Source organism: Colobus angolensis, unplaced genomic scaffold, assembly GCF_000951035.1.
Source record: "Colobus angolensis palliatus isolate OR3802 unplaced genomic scaffold, Cang.pa_1.0 Scaffold132, whole genome shotgun sequence".
NCBI classification, from domain to species: Eukaryota; Metazoa; Chordata; class Mammalia; order Primates; family Cercopithecidae; genus Colobus; species Colobus angolensis.
Window position 1 is genome coordinate 2,339,699 of NW_012114400.1, and position 17,359 is coordinate 2,357,057.

The window sequence follows — 17,359 nt, forward strand, 5'->3', positions numbered from 1 at the left end:
ATATGTGCATATGTATAGTAGAATGATTTATAATCCTTTGGGTATTTACTCAGTAATGGGATTGCTGGGGCAAATGGTATTTCTGGTTCTAGATCCTTGAGGAATCACCATACTGTCTTCCACAATGGTTGAACACTCCCACCAACAGTGTAAAAGCGTTCCTATTTCTCCACAGCCTTGCCAGAATCTATTGTTTCCTGACTTTTTAGTAATCACCATTCTGACTGGTGTGAGATGGTATCTCATTGCGGTTTTGATTTGCATTTATCCGATGATTAGTCATGTTGAGCTTTTTTTCATGTATTTTTTGGCTGCATAAATGTCTTTTGAGAAGTGTCTATTCATATCCTTTGCCCACTTTTTTATAGAATTTTTTTTTCTTGTAAATATGTTTAAGTTTCTTGTAAATTCTGGATATTAGACCTTTGTCAGATGGGTAGATTGCAAAAATTTTCTCTCATTCTGTAGATTACCTGTTCACTCTGATGATAGTTTCTTTTGCTTTGCAGAAGCCCTTTAGTTTAATTAGATTCCATTTGTCAATTTTGGCTTTAGTTGCAATTGCTTTTGTCATTTTTGTCATGAAGCCTTTGCCTGTGCCTATGTCCTGAATGGTTTTGCCTAGGTTTTCTTCTAGGGTTTTTTATGGTTTGGGGTTTTACCTTGAAGTCTTTAATCCATCTTGAGATAATTTTTGTATAAGGTGTAAGGAAGGGGTTCAATTTCAGTTTTCTGCATATGGCTAGCCGGTTTTCCCAGCACGATTTACTGAATAGGAGATCCTTTCCACATTGCTTATTTTTGTCAGACTTGCCAAAGAGCAGATGGTTGTAGATGTGTGTGGTGTTATCTCTGTTCTGCTCCATTGGTCTATATGTCTGTTTTGGTACCACTACCATGCTATTTTGTGTAACCCCAGCACTTTGGGAGGCTGGGCAGATCGCTTGAGCCCAGGAGTTCGAGACTACACTGGGCCACATGGCATACCCTGTCTCTACAAAAAAATACAAAAATTGGCCAGGTGTGGTGGTGCATGCCTGTAGTCTGAGCTACTGGGGAGGCTGAGGTGGGAGGATCTGTTGAGCTGGGGAGGTGGAGGTTGCAGTGAACTGAGATCATGCCACTACACTCCAGCCTGGGTGACAGAGCTGGGTGGAAAAATAATAAGCATGAATGGATGACAGAGCAAGACTCCAACTCAAAAGAAAAAAAAATAGTGGCTATATTAACTGAAAAAAACAAAACATAAATCTATGCCCCCACTATCATCAAAAGCACAAAGCCCTGATAGTTTTATAAGGGAATTGTACCAAAACTTCAAAAACTTGATAATGTTAATAATATTTAAACTCTTTCAGGGAAGTGGTAAATGATGTGAGCATGATATTGACATTAAAATTTAATAAAAATTTCACTTCAAAGGAAACTTTAGATCTTTCATTTTCATGTTCATGCAAATTCGAAGTAAAATGTTGCCAAACAAAATTTAGCACATGTTAAAATAATAAACATCCTGATTAAAGGTGTTATTTCAGGGGCATGATGATAGGTCAGTCAAAGGAAATTATTAACATTATATCTAAGGGAAGAGCACATGATTATATTAATATATATATAAGGCATTTAACAAAATGAGTGTTAAGGCTTGATTTAATTTAAAGAAAAACCCCAAACCTATTAACTCAACAGGGAATAGATATATATTTTCATAACCTGATAAAATGTATCTGTTTCAATCTCAAATCCAGTATTATCCTTAGTGGGGAAACACTAGAAGCACCTGATAATTTTAGGAACAAAACAGTAACTCCATTCTCACTACATTAAACATTGTTCAGGAGTACTAGCCAATGCAATTAGATAAAAGAAAGAAATTAGAGATATAAAAGTAGAAAAACATTTAGAGCATCTATGATTGTGTACCTGAAAAGCTGAAAAGTCTTAGAAACAGTAAAAAACTAAGTACAGTGGTGAATGCAAAAAAATATTAAAATCAATAGCTTTTATATATACAAAAATACAACCATTCAGAACACATAATGGAAGAAATACCCCAATTCAAAACATCTACAAGAAAGATAAAGTAACTAGCCATAAATTTACCAAGAAATGTGCAAACATATATGGGAAAAAAATAAAATCTTAAATAAAAACCCTTCTAAGATTCCTCCCAAGATATTACAATAATTGGAATAATACACTATAGAAAGCCTCAACATCTTGTCAGTTTCTCCTAACTGATTGTATAAATGTAATGTGACATCTGCAAAAATACAGACAGGATATTTTTGGATATAGACAGGCTGATCTAAAGTTGATATGGGCTGGGCGCAGTGGCTCACGCCTGTAATCCCAGCACTTTGGGAGGTGGAGGCAGGTGGATCTCTTGAGGTCAGGAGTTCGAGACCAGCCTGGCCAACACGGTGAATTTTGTCTCTACTAAAAATTTTAGTCTCTACTAAAATACAAAAATTAGCTGGGCGTGGTGGCACATGCTTGTAATCCCAGTTACTTGGGGAGCTGATGTGGGAGAATTGCTTGAACCTGCGAGGCAGAGGCTGCAGTAAGCCGAGACCACACTACTGCACTTCAGCCTGGGCAACAGAGTGAGACTCTATCTCAAAACAACAACAACAACAACAACAAAAAGTTGATATGGAAAAATAATAAGCATGAATGGCCAGAAAAATTTAGCAAAAGGGGAGTAATGATGTGGGACTAGTTTTACTAGATATTAAAACATATTACTAAGCCTCAGTTATTAAGACAATTTGGTTCTAAGTATGAAGGGAAAGATTAGTGGATTAGTATATAGAATACATATGTGAATCATAGTGGTTTGTAATGTCAGTGGAAGAAATGAGTTTTTCCATAAGTAATGAGGAGCCAACTGGGTAGCCGTCTGGAAAAAAAGAGGTTCCATACCTTATACCTTAAACTAGGATAAATTCCAAATGCATCATAAATGTAAATGTACATCATAAACCATAAATATACTTGAAGACATCATGAGAGAATTCTGTACAACTTTAGAGAGAAGAAAGCCTTCTCAACTGTGATAAAAATCAGGAAACCACAAGAAATAGATTAATACATTTTACTTACTACCTAAAAGAAAGCTATTTCCACATGACCAAAATTGCAATAAGAAACATCAAACTGGAGGAAATTTTTTGCAACTTATATCACAGACAAAACTCAATTTACTGGATATATAAAGAGCATCTACAAATTGGCACAAAATACCCAACAACCCAGTAAAAGTGGACACAGACTATAGACATTCATTTTATATGACAGAAATACAATAGATATCTTCCATTGTTACAGTAAGCACCCCCTCTTCTCATTATTTCTGTCTCAGTAGCCTGCTTATTTCTATAGTAGCATTTATTTCAACTTGTTATTTTGTCTCTTTCCTTGTTTTATTCTTCATTTTCTCTCCAAGATTGTGAATTTATTGGAGAAAAGGATTATATCTTTTTCTTCCACAGTTGTACCAAGCACAGTGCTATCAAATATGAGGCATCTGGTAATGTTTGATTCTATTCCAGGTTGTTCTCTTCCACCACCAGAAAAATACCTTCTAAATAGTGTAACTGTGTAGATGGGCAGACATTTACATAATTAAGAAGACATCATATAAATTCACCAAGTAACTGGGCTGTATACAATGTGAACTGTCTAATTAGGCTTTAAGTAGTCAACTTCAAGTATAGGGCATGATTAGCTAGCAGGGACTTAAAAATTATTTGTTGAATTAAAAAGTATCAGAAGTAGTGTGTTTGCCAGTAAAGATCTTCAATTTTTTTAGTTGATTTTTTGGCAGAGTCTTCATTAATAACTTCTTCAGAGTTTTGAACTCAATTTCAATTGCTTTGAATTTTCTTCATTCTTTTATCTTTCATTTTTATGACTAAATACCATGATGAGGCAGCATTTGAGATAATATATGAATGACTTCAAATGTTCTATTAATGTCTGTTATTTCTCTCATACTTTTTAGGATTAAGTACCATAATTATATATATTTTAAGGGATTTTATAGTACTTAGTATTTTCTTTTTCTTAATTTTTTTCCTGACAGCCATACTAATGTTTTCCAATTTCTTCAGACATCACATTTTTCATTTTCTTAATTATTGCTTAAATGTTAGCCTCTTCTAAATTTGAATATTTATTTATCTGTGTATTTCTTATTATACACACATATACATAAACATATTTATATTTTCTGTTTTGCAAATTAAGCTACAGATTTTTTCACACAGAGACTGCACTTTATCTCCTCTATAAATTGCTATAGTGACTATTTTAAAGTAGTGATTTGTGTATATTGTTCAAAATTGTCTCTTTCTATAACTTCACTGTCATTAAACAGTGAGGGTCACTGTCTAAGTGCTGGAGATTCAAAATGTCACAGTTGCTATCATCGGAGCAGTTTATAATCTAGTTTGGGAGAATGCATTAGTGAATGTAGCTATCTACTGTTGCATTAAAAAAATTCCAAAACTTAGTGCTATTTAATGCAATAGACATTTATTATTTGCCAGTTTTTGTGGGCCAGGAGCCCTAGCACTACTGAGCTGGGTCCTCTGGCTCAGAGTCTCTTACAAGTCTATAATTAAGATACTGATTGGACCTTGTGATCCTTGCAAAACTTGGCTGAAAAAGGATCCACTTCCAAGTTACTCACATGGTTGTTGGCAGGATTGAGTTCCTCTTGAGCTATTGGACTGAGGGCCTCAGGTACATATTGGCTGCCCTCTGTTTCTTGTTATATGGGTCTCCATAGGGTAACAGGGTAGCTCACATGGCTGGTTCACATGACTGATTTTCATCAGAGAGCAAGAGAGGGCATGCAAGACAGAAACTATGGTCTCTTTATAATTTAATCTTGGTAGTGACATCTCATCATCTTTGCCCTATCCTTTTTTTAGAAGCAGGGCACTAGGTCCAGCCTATAGCCAAGGGGAGAGGATTACACAAGGGTATGAATACCAGGATGTGGGGATAATTGGAGGCCATTTTAGAGGATGCTTACCACGTTTGATAAATACTGAACAGGCAGCTAAGACATATCCTTAAGAGAAATTAGTTGAGTGAGCTCTAATTCAGAAGAGTGAGACATTCAAGAGGCTTTCCAAAACCAATTGAGACCCAAGTTGAATCTTGAAGTAAGATGTGATAAGTAAATGGGGAAAACAGCCTCTTATATAGAAAAAATATTTAAAAAAATGTAGAGATGGGCATTTTTCTAGATTACTTTGGGAACAGTGACAGATAACATAACTTGACAGTAGTATTTTCATCTCCCTTTCAGTGTCTGCTAGTTGTTATGAATGGATGTCTGTAAAACACAGGTCAATTATTGCATTTTGGTTTGAGTACAGATCATACAACAAAGAAACAATCTCTGCCTTTTAGAGTTCAAGTTTTAAAGAGAAGAATTGATATAATCAGTTAACAAGAATGTGCTTCAGAGTGAAGAGGAGAAGCATGGGAATTGGGAGCCAGAGGTATTGAAACCCTGTGTGTGATATCGGTTGGTATGGGTGCACTGATCACAGGGATACCAGAGAATGCCACAGAATGTCTCTTGTTTCTCTTCTATAGTTTTTGGGAAGTTTTGGATATGTGCCACGGCTCATTGGTATTTGTGTGGAGACACTTGCCTCTCTCTGTAGTTGCCTCAGTGCATTGGTGACTTGTAAGGGGAGGGAGTGGGATGGCTCAAATGTGGATGCTTTCCTATTATTATGTATAAGCATAATGTATGTGTTCTGTCTTGGGCTGAAATGCCTTTGGAGAAGATTCAAACTGAAACAAAATAATTAAGTTAATTGACCTTAAAGAGACTAGGATAATTTCTAAATCTAAGATGCTTTTAGTTACCAACTAAAGTGGAGACTCTGAACTTGTTCATATTAGAAGTATTTAAATGTAAAATGGGCATTTACACTGATGATGCAGTATTATTTTCAGTATTTACAATTATATTGGATATTTCATATTTTAAATATTTATTCCATGAAGAGAAAAAAGCAAGACAGATATTTGTATGTGTATAGGCATATATAATTGCAACAGTATATAGAGAAAATATAAATAATACACAGAAAAAAAGAACCAAAATTTGGCTGTGGTGGATTTCAGTGTTAGAAGTCTGAACAGTGTTTCATTTCATTCAATGAAAAGGAATTCTTGTATATTCAATAAAGACTAACAGTAGGAAGATGACATTGCCAAGACTTGTGCACTTGAAAGAGATGAAAGCTTGAAGTGAGAGGATTGAAAAAGGATACCATATCCAGACAATGACTGTTTTGATTAGACTCGAAATACTTAAAATATTTCATCTCACAATATTAACAGATAATGTCTTAAATAAATGCTTTCCTTGTTATCTTGCCTAATGCTCAGAAATACTTCTGCACTTTTTTTCCAGTGACCATTATAAACAAATTAATAACCACACCACCAAAATTCATGAACACATCAAGCTTGTATGTAATTAGGTGAAATTCCTTTTTTTTCTTAGATGATATAACAGTACAGGCCGGGCGCGGTGGCTCAAACCTGTAATCCCAGCACTTTGGGAGGCTGACACGGGTGGATCACGAGGTCAGGAGATCGAGACCATCCTGGCTAACACGGTGAAACCCCGTCTCTACTAAAAAATACAAAAAACTAGCCGGGTGAGGTGGCGGACGCCTGTAGTCCCAGCTACTCGGGAGGGGAGGCGGAGCTTGCAGTGAGCTGAGACCGGGCCACTGCACTTCCAGCCTGGGCTACAGAGCGAGACTCCATCTCAAAAAAAAAAAAAAAAAAAGATTATATAACAGTACAATAAGTTGAAAATTTTGAAAAATAAAAAATACTCATTCTATTAGTTTCAAACATTAATTTTTACTCTGGTGTTACCTTTCAGCACTTATCCTACATGTGTCTTTGCAAATAATTGCAATTAAAGTATATCTACAATTCTGTGTTTTGCCTTTTTATTTATTATATAGTAAACATTGGCTTATTTTTCTCCATTGAATAATAATTTAATTGATGCCTAATATTATTTAAAGAATTATATGTTTTTAATCATTTCTCCATTTTGACTTTATTGATATTCTGAAAATGTCCGTGTCATTTTATTTCCAGTGAATTATAACAAAGAGCGAAATGACTTTATCATAAGATACTTTTATTTAGACCTTTATTTTAGGTTCAGGGGTACATGTGCAGGTTTGTTTTTACGTAAATGGCATGTAGTGGGTGTACAGATTATTTCATCACCCAGGTGATAAGCATAGTACCCAATAGGTATTTTTTCAGTCCTCACCCTCTTCCCACCCTCCGCCTTCAAGTAGACCTGGTGTCTATTCTTACCTTCTTGGTGTCCATATGTATTCAACGTTTAGCTCCCACTTGTAAGTGAGAGCATTTAGTACTTGGTTTCTGTTTCTTTGTTAGTTTGCTTAGGATAATGGCCTCTAGCTCCATCCATGTTGCTATAAAAGACATGATCTTGTCCTTTTTTTATGATTGCATGGTATTCTATGGTGTATGTTCCATGGTGTGTGTGTGTGTGTGTGTGTGTGTGTGTATCTCTCACATTTTCTTTATCCAGTCTACTGTTGATGGGCATTTAGGTTGATTTCATGTCTTGGCAATTGTGAATAGTGCTGTGATGAACATATGTGTATCACAAAATACTTTGAAGGCTTGTAATACATGTAACTGTAGTAAATTTCACAGATGTTGTAACCATTCACAATCTTACCAACACTACAAATATTCCAGGTTTATCATGACACTAGTTTGATTAATAATCTTTCAAAAAAGTTTTCTTTCTTCAAATTTGCTGAAGTTTGCATCTCTTTCACTATGACTAAATGTGACCTTGCTCCTGTTGTTTTTTTGCTTTTCTAAGAATTTTCCTTTCATGTAATGTTTGGTATTTTATTTTTTTCTTATGAAGTTGAATAATCTCTTCAGATATCGTAGGTTTTAATCTATTTTAATTGTTCATAAAAATGCTGCTGAATCTGGTTTTATATATTTCAGATTTTAATTTTTATTGTTTTTGCTATATTTATATCTGTCAGTATTTTCCTTTGTGATCTCTTATATTGCTATGAAAGGTAGAATGTTATTTTTGTATAGATCTGATATATATTCTTTTATATAAACATGGTTTTTCTCTCTTCATTAAAAAAAACCAGATTTTTCAGTAGAGAGTACTATTTAACCCAATGTCATGATAAACTTGGAACAACATACTATTGTTAGGATAATACGGTAAATGGTTCCTCTTTCAGTATTCTTAATCTGGTTTGTATTTGTCTTTCCTGGCCAGCTGTAGGCATCATCTGGGATCAGCTGGGAAACAGGAATTATATAATTTGAGTGAATCTACATACCAGTCAAATGCTCTGTTATTTGCATTTTAAAACTAGCGTTGCACACAATGAGGGATAGTAAAACTCTTGCTAGTAAGTTAAGCCAGACTTCAGAGAGCTGGCACCTGGAAGAGAAGATCCTCTAGGCCTGGAGCCTGAGAGGGAGGTCCCTGAGCATCTGGATACTTCTTAGGCAAATGCAGACCCATGTGGGCACCAGAAGGTTCTTCCTCACGATATAGGCTGTGCTTTATCTCTAGGCAGCCTGGGTTGCCAGTTTCCCCTTCCCACCAGCACAAGCCCCAGGCTCTGTGCTCTTTACAGATCCATTTGAAGCAGACATCCCTTCTTTCTATGGACCAGCCACCCCAACTCTTGACAGACAGGTGACCCCCAGGGATCTTTAAGCCTCAGCGCTGAGGTGTGCTTGGTAGCTGGATTGTAAGTGAATGAAAAGCTTGCCCCACTGAGACTTGGCCTCTGGCTTCTACTAGTGTGTTATGGTGCTGCTAGCCTGGAGAGGGGTTTGCCACCTCCATGCCCCACTCAAAGATGGTGCTGGGCATTACACCCCCCAATCTTTTCTGTTCCCATATACAGGTTCCTATTGGGGCAGAAGGTGACAGCCTGTAGGAACAAAGATGGGGCTACTGAGTAGGGCCTGGGCATCTAGGAGTGGGAGAGCAGGTAGCAGAGAATCTTGTGATGGTGGGAGGTGGGACCATCTGTAAGCCAAGGTCAATCATCCCATTGACTTTGTAAGTGACTTCACTTACAAAACACAAATCCAAAAGAAAAAAAAAATCCCTACAGTGACTGCAAAGCATTAGGCCCCAAGGTGAAGCCCCATTGAAAGCAGGATCTTGTCATAAGTCCATGCAGCTGGTTCTTAAATTTGTAAGACACACCCAGATATTTCTGACTTTTATAATCGGGACTCCTTTCTTTAAGTGTATTTGTTTGCTTATACTTTCTTCTGACAATTTGAACTCTGCTGAGTGTGTATACTGCCTGTTTGTTGAATGAATTGAAGCAAGTATTTAGGGAATACACATATTATATACACCCAGACAGCTATCATACTTTTAGCAATGTCTCTGATTCCCCTATTTTTGTGAATAAAATGTTTGCTTCATAAATATGGTTTTGTTTTCTCTGAAAACACAGTCAAAGTGCTGCATACATTTGTTTGGTTGTTGTGGAAATAATCAAAGCTGAAGTTAGGTCTATTCTCCCAACATGTGGAAATTTCAGCAATATTAATGATTCCTTTCTAAGGACTTGCAAACAGACTTTTTTCTTCTTCATCAACATTTTACCTCTCCCTTCATAATTTTTTACTTTCTTTATCCCTAACTAATGATTAGATTTATTTGGAAGAATATTAATGTTAAGGAATTGCCTAAGAGCAATTAAAACTTTGAAATGAATTACAGTATTCTTATCCTAAAATTTAAAACACATATCCCAATAAGAGTTATTTCAATTCAAAAATATTCTTGAAGATGGTATTTATTTTCTTTTTGTTTGCTTTCAGCGTACAAAACATTGGAAACATTGGAAAGCTTGATAACATTGGAAAGCTTGTTAATGAAATCTTGTTAAATAGCATGACTTAAAATATATGTTCTCTTGTATCTCTGATTATGCCTTATCAGTGCATAGATGTATTTTAATGTTAAAAATGTCATCTTACATTTAGGATTACATGTAAAACTGAGAGTCTGAACTTTCTTGGCCATAAAAATCCCATGACTGTTTTTTTGCAAGAGGGCTTTCTGCTGCTCTGGCCAAAGTCATCTAAGCAATAACATCCTACTCTATATACCTCAAAGCCCTGTGTTCATTATTAAGGAGTTCTTCTTTGCTTCTTGTTCTAAACATCTGTGTAACATTGCTGAATTTATGTTAACAATTTTTTCTACATCTCATTCAGCAGTCCATAAAGCGAAATGATCCACACATTATACATATACTATGTGCGATTTTGTTCAATGCATATATTTAAGGTTATCATACCCCTTATTGTTAAGTGGATAATCTCTTTGGAAGTGGAACAGAATACTATTTAAGCCATATTAGATAATATGCTGTGCATGAATTCACTGATTTTATAAAATACACAAAATACATCATTTTATTGTCAAAACAATCATAAGGGCCTTTAAGTGGTCCTGAAGATTACCTGTTCTAATATGAATAGGAATGTACTCAACTAAACGAATCCTGAAATATACTTGGCATTAGCTCAGCTCAAAGTCAGGAAACAGTTCTGCATTTGTCGATTAGATGCAGATCATTTAAAAATGGTGCTGGACAGTAACATTATAATTGAGTAAGGATGGAGAAATATGGAACACATGTATTGTAGATAAATTAAAAACAGTAAGAGTAGATATAATAATCTGATTTTTTGCAGTATCCTAAAGCAGAAAACATAATGTATTAATTTTTTAATTCAGAAAACATCCCCAATGCTTTGAATATGTATATTTATACTAACATCTTTGCAAATAAAGGACATTATAATTGATTTGTCTTATATAAAGTGACTAAGAGTAGAATTTTTGGAAAGTAGGAGGGACATGTTGACTTTCAGCTCATGAATGGCATTTTAAGGAGGCCACTTCCCAATGCCTAGGATTTCTTTGTTGTTTTATCACCCTCTATTAATTTGGTGTTCGCTTCATATCCCAACTCATACCCTGTCTCTTCCTGGATGCCTTCATGGTGTATTTTCCTACGACTCATGGATCTCACTATCCTCTTTGGATACAGAAAATTTACTGTCTTCTTGTATCTGTACTACTTGGCTCTTCTCAGATGCTGGTTTAGCTTTCTTTTAACTAACCATAGCTTGCTGTTTTTAAAGTTTTTAACTGTATTTCAATTGTGGCAGATCCTCTGATTTATATATTTCTTAGCTTCTTCTATAATGCCTTGAAAATATTGATTAGTTTATAATGCAGCTCAGGGGGTTCTTGTTTTAGCTTTTCATATAGTTATTCATGTATAACTATCAATATAAAGTTAAGAACAATATACTTTTTTTTAAAAAAAAACAAAGAAATTGGGAAAATGGCTATTAAATTATATCTAGGCAGTGTTTAGACCCCAGAAGTCAGCAGTAAATATTCCTCTCATTATCAAGGAACCACTTTGAGTAAAGAAAAACTACAAGTAGCAGAAATCTGTTAGTGGAAAGGAAAAAGGAAGTGAGAGGCTGGATATTGATCTTGCCAAATGAAGCAGTGAAAGAAAATATTACATTGTGAATTTCTTTCCATTATTTTCTTAAGTACAACCCAGCAACTCAGATTAAGAGAACAATAGCTGAGATGCTGGAAATAAATACAACCCATCTGATAAATCCTTAGGAAATGGGAAATAATAAAATTACTGAAAAGAGAAAAGACTTCCTTAGAGTTTCAGACATTATTTTTTTTTAAATAAAAAGTGGTCTCTGAAGCACAAAAAAATGTTTATTTTTGTATAGTACATGGTGCCTACCATTTTTTAAAAAATAAGTTATATATGAAAAATTGTATCAGTTTTCTGTATCAACTTTACTTGATTAAACTAAAGAATAAACCACTCTGGTTACATAGGAAACTGAACTTTTTTTCAGTTGATTAATCAGTGTCCTCACTGATCTTTAGCTATAGCATTGAGGCTCCATGATGTAGTGATAAAGCAAGAAATAAAGAATCTGAAGGCCTAAGTTTAATCTTTATTCTTTTTATTGTCCTTCTCCTCCTTCCTCCTATATTCAAGCACTTATTGGAAATCTGAATGTATACTGAGGTAGTTAATCCCCTCAAGGTGCTGACAGTCAAGTGAGGTATGAATAAAGCAATCAGGCAATCAATAGTATCACATGGTAGATGCTGGCTATCATGTCGCTGGCACTTGGTATTGTGGTAGCCCTTAAAGAGGCTGGGCCACTTTGGCTAATCACTTAAGCTTCTATTGTCTATATACGTATATCCTACCTACTCTATGATGTTGTTATAAGACTTAAAGTGGGTCAGCATGTGTTATAGAGTATTGTGAATTATACAAGTTATTGCAAATATAGATAGTGATATGTAATAACTTATTTGATACAAGATGTGAATACCTTGTGAACTTGATGTATGGAACTTAAAAAGAAATCAGTATGAATAAATAACTTTTGTTTTAACTAATTTGAAATCTAGAACTTTCACATCCTTTTTGAAATCTCCCTTGGTTCTTTCTGGAAAAAAAATGTCTCTATCAATTAGTGCTTTTACACTACCTTTTCCACACTTTTAGTTCTGTGCTTACTACATCATACTATAATTACATATCTACATTTTTATCTCACTAGACTGGTGAGACTTTGAGGACAGGGTTCATGTTCATTCATCTTTGTTACCAGTGGCAACTGCAAACAGTAGGTGTTCAACATCTTTTTGTTAAATAGATTTGAGAGGCAATTTTCTAGCGAAGTTGCTTAGTGTGGTTGATTATAGTATTTACAAGGCAAGAGGGATATTCAGTCTATTAAAAAAATATTCACCCAGCCAGCCTGGGCAATATAGTGAGACCCTGTCTCCAAAAAATATGAAAAAATTAGCCAGGCATGGTGACTCATACCTGTGGTCACAGCTACTTGGGAGGCTGAGGCAGGAAGATTGCTTGAGCTTTGGGAGGTCAAGGCTGCAGTGAGCTGTGATCATGCCATTGCACTCCAGCCGGGGCAACATAATGAGACCCTGTCTCAACAAAAAATAAAAAAATTGGCTTGGCATGGTAGCTCATACCTGTGGTCCCAGCTACTTGGGAGGCTGAAGCAGGAGGATCACTTGATCCTTGGGAGGGCAAGGCTGCAGTAAGCTGTGACAGTGCCACTGCACTCCAGCCTGGGTGACAGAGCAAGACCCTGTCTTAAAACAACAATAACAACAACAACAACAAATAACGTAAAAAATATATAGGCATGTGACAACAAAGAATGCTGGGTACTGTGTGCATCATATTAAAATTCTGGACTCCGAAGAAGCTCATCCGGCCCATAGTCCAGAGGAAAGGAGAAGGATGTTAGTCTTGATATAATTCACAGAATAGAAATGTTGGAAAACAGGGAAAGTTAGCAAGCTGCATAAGTCACTCAACATAAAATATGTTATCAGATATCTTCACCTCTTTCTTCACTACCAAAGTTTTTCATTTTCATTGTCTCTGGACCTCAAGTTTTCTTGTCTGTAGGGTAAGGGGATTGAACCAAACAATCTTTAATGCCCTTTCTAGCTCTATACTTATATTTGAGATTGATGATTATTTTCATTTTTATGTGTGAGTTTTCTTTGTAAACAACTAGATAAAATAAACGGAATAACGTAGAAATGATCTCTGCATTTTGTTAAATATGCAGCTCTATTCTTTCCACTTTCTGTTATAACAATGTTATCAGGACGACAGTAAAGCAAATTAGAGAAAAGGCAAAATATTAAAAAAGATAAGGTTTAAATCAGGCCTTATAGACCTGACAGGTACATGGGCAGGAGAAAGACAAGGGGGACAGTGATGGAAATGGTAAGGAAGTGCAATAGCTTCAAAGTTTGAAGTTTGTAGTGAGGGCCTAGATTACCTTTGAGAGTTCCCATTTAATTCTATAAGCACTGGAGGACCATGTTCAGGCAGGAAGAGAGGACAAAGTTGTACCTGCTGAATGTCATCAAAGGCTTGGCAGGGGATGAAACCAGCATGAGTGAAAAGGAAGAAAAGAGGAAATTGCTAATGACACAGCTGGCACAGGGCTCTGTTATGTGAAAAGAAAGACTGGAATGGAAGCAAGTTCTGAAACGGAGGAGGGCTGATTTTGCCAAATAGTCATATCATTCAATTAAAATGAATTGGAAAGGATGCTTACAGCTGGAGGGATAGGACAGCTCAGCAAGCTGTTACCTCTCCTGAGTATGTTTCATAACTGATAAAGATTTATCTCAGCTGTCCAGTATGGCTTGCAAAAATATAGTGAACTTTAAGAAAGGTTTCCTATCTTTGTTGAAAACAGGTGGATATTTGAGAGTCTCTGGTTAACTAAAATGAAGGCTAATTGGTCCTCTTATTTTAATAGCATCCCTTGATCCCCACTCTTGAAGAGCAGGCATATATTCAGATATTTTTTATTACTATAGGGAATGTCCTTGCATGTTTACCTCTTTATTATTATATAATTTTTTTTCTAGTATTCTTTGTATTTCTTTCTACTTCTTGAATTTTAAATTCTTAGATTATTTCAGTATTATGCAATGTGGGAATATAGAAGCTTGGCTTGACAATGCTACTGACAATTTATATGTCAGAGTGTAACTGCCTGGCATATTCTTTGCTGTTTTGCATTCCTTTGCAAAGTATGCCTTTGTTTAGTCTTGAGGGAGTAGGCTTCTCCCATTTTCCATATACTTGGGACATGGTTAATGATGGTTCTGCTTTGTATGGAATGCAGATGTTTGCATTTTCACAGTTTCTCCAATTGCTTCTCCACTCCTTTTGCAAAATGCAAAGTGTCTAATCTATAGTGAAGGACTGAGGCATTTTTTCCTGTTATTTCTAAGAAAAATTACATGGGTTATGGCAGACAAATTGTACCTCCCTTCCAATTTGTCTCATTTACTTTTAAAATGCTACAGTCTGTTTTTGTACCATATGTAGCTTGTTATGGAAGGTTTGGCTAATTAAGTATTGTTCTTTGGAGTTATAAGCTCTTTTTTGAGCAGTATGCCTTTAAAGCTAGAAAACATTTTGTAAAAGCTGAATGTTAAGTATCTTTATAATTTTGCATTGTAGTTGCACATTATAGTTTTGAATGAGTCTATACCTTCATTATATAAGATAGGAAGCTTTTCATCCACCATGAGAATTTAAGATGATATATCTAAGCACATGGTACCCAGATGAATTTTAATACCATTACTTAAATACATGGATTCTCTCTGGGGAAAGTAATTGATACCCATAAATGGCCACTTTTAGTTTATCTATGTTAAGAATTGATTTATTTTTTAAAGAGAATAAGCTCAGGATTGAAATGTTTACTTTAGACATGCTAGATCCAACCAAAAATATAAATATATATGTATATACAGATTTCCAAGTTAACCCATGATATCTGGGATCCTTCTATTCACCTGACTTACGATCTAAGTCTTGGCTCTCCAGGGAAGGCAATGGCCCCACATTTTCCTGTTGGAAGAAGTGGTTTTGTGTAGTACATCTGGGCAGTTGTGAGGATGGCCACAGCCCTGAAGGTAGTTAGGTCAAAGCCAGCTCAGGAGAATGGCGATAGCCAGGTTCAGCCACCCCAGCCTTGAGAAAAAAAGTTATAGGGACTATTTCCTGCACTGTTAATGTGCTTGCAACTACGCATCTCCAAATCCTTTCTTTCTCTTTTCTTTTCTTTTTTCTTCTCTTTTCCTTTCTTTTCTCTTCTCTTTTCCTTTCTTTTCTCTTCTCTTCTCTTCTCCTCTCCTCTCCTCTTTTCCCTTCCCTTCTCTTCCCTTCCCTTCCCTTCTTTTCTCTTCTCTTCTCTTCTCCTCTCCTCTCCTCTTTTCCCTTCCCTTCTCTTCCCTTCCCTTCCCTTCTCTTCTCTTCTCTTCTCTTCTTTTCTTTTCTTTTCTTTTCTTCTTTTCCTTTCTTTTCTTGACAGAGTTTCACTGTCTCCCAGGCTGGACTGCAGTGGCATGAACTCGGCTCACTGCAACCTCCACTCCCGAATAGCTGGGACTATAGACATGTGCTACCATGCCCGGCTAATTTTTTTGCATTTTTTAGTAGAGACGGGGTTTCACCATATTGGTCAGGCTGGTCTCAAACTCCTGACCTCAAATGATCTGCCCGCCTTGAACTCCCAAAGTGCTGAGATTACAGGTGTGAGCCACCGCATCTGGCCATATCTCCAAATTCTTAAAAACCTATGGGATAGGCAGTGAATGTTCACTTTTTTCTTTTTTTTTGTTTAGCACCAAACTTTTTATTTTGAATGAGGTAAGACTTACAGAAAGGTTGCAAACAAATTTACCCTTTAAAGTTGGGGAAACTGAATTATGGATGAATAAGTGATTCATCTAAATTCTAACAACAAAGTGGTGCTTAATAAATATTTACTGACTGGTGAGAGTAGGAAAGAACTGGAACTGTGCTCTCCTGATTCTTTGTCCTGTGACTATTTTACTCCTCCTTGCATTTCCTATGGTTAAAAATTCATCCTTTTAGATATGCATACTTTATAGTAAATTATAAGTTATTCTCTGGTAGCTACAAATTGAGAAAGAGTATTTGGTATTTTACTATTTCTCATTAATAAGTAACCATGTAGTGCACAGTGAAAAGCCATCCATAAATACAATAAAGTCTTTAATGCTATTGATTATTATTTATTGACCTATGTCATTTTCATCTTCACAGAAATTGGCCCAGTGACAATTACCACAGATCCCAAGAAATTTCAATATGAACTCAGAGAACTATATGTTCAGGTGAGTGCTTGCTTTCAGTGTTCTCTTAGGGGAATGGAAAATCACAAACCTTTGGCTGATTATCTTTATTTTTTAAATCCAAAAGAAATAATTGTTGGCTTTTTAAGGGACTCCATGATTGGCACACACCCCAGTCCTCCACCTGAGTCCAGAATGAATTGAACAATAGATACAGAAATAGGACAGATGGGATTTGAAATATCATGAGTTAGTTACTCCCTATGGCTGGTTTACACTGTCACGGCAGAGTTGAGTAATTGTGGCAGACTGGTCCCTTTAAGGAAAAAGGTTGCTGACCCCTGGTCTAGATAAGTCCTTTTGCTTAGAAATATAAGGAACAGTTAATAATTATTTTCCCACAAGATTAATGACATAACTAAGGTAATTTTTATATTCTGTGCTGCTATAAGTCAGCCATATGAAATGTTTGTACACATAACTTGGTTATTAGAGAAGATG

General features: G+C 35.8%; 1 protein-coding gene across 1 annotated transcript in view; it reads left to right on the forward strand.

The window, feature by feature from the left end:
- Positions 1-17,359, forward strand: part of HMCN1 (hemicentin 1) — a 461,695-nt gene that overhangs the window by 89,911 nt on the left and 354,425 nt on the right. Inside the window, exon 2 of the mRNA XM_011934184.1 lies at positions 16,830-16,900. Coding sequence (XP_011789574.1) covers positions 16,830-16,900 — 71 coding nt within the window. The remainder of the gene's footprint in view (positions 1-16,829; positions 16,901-17,359) is intronic.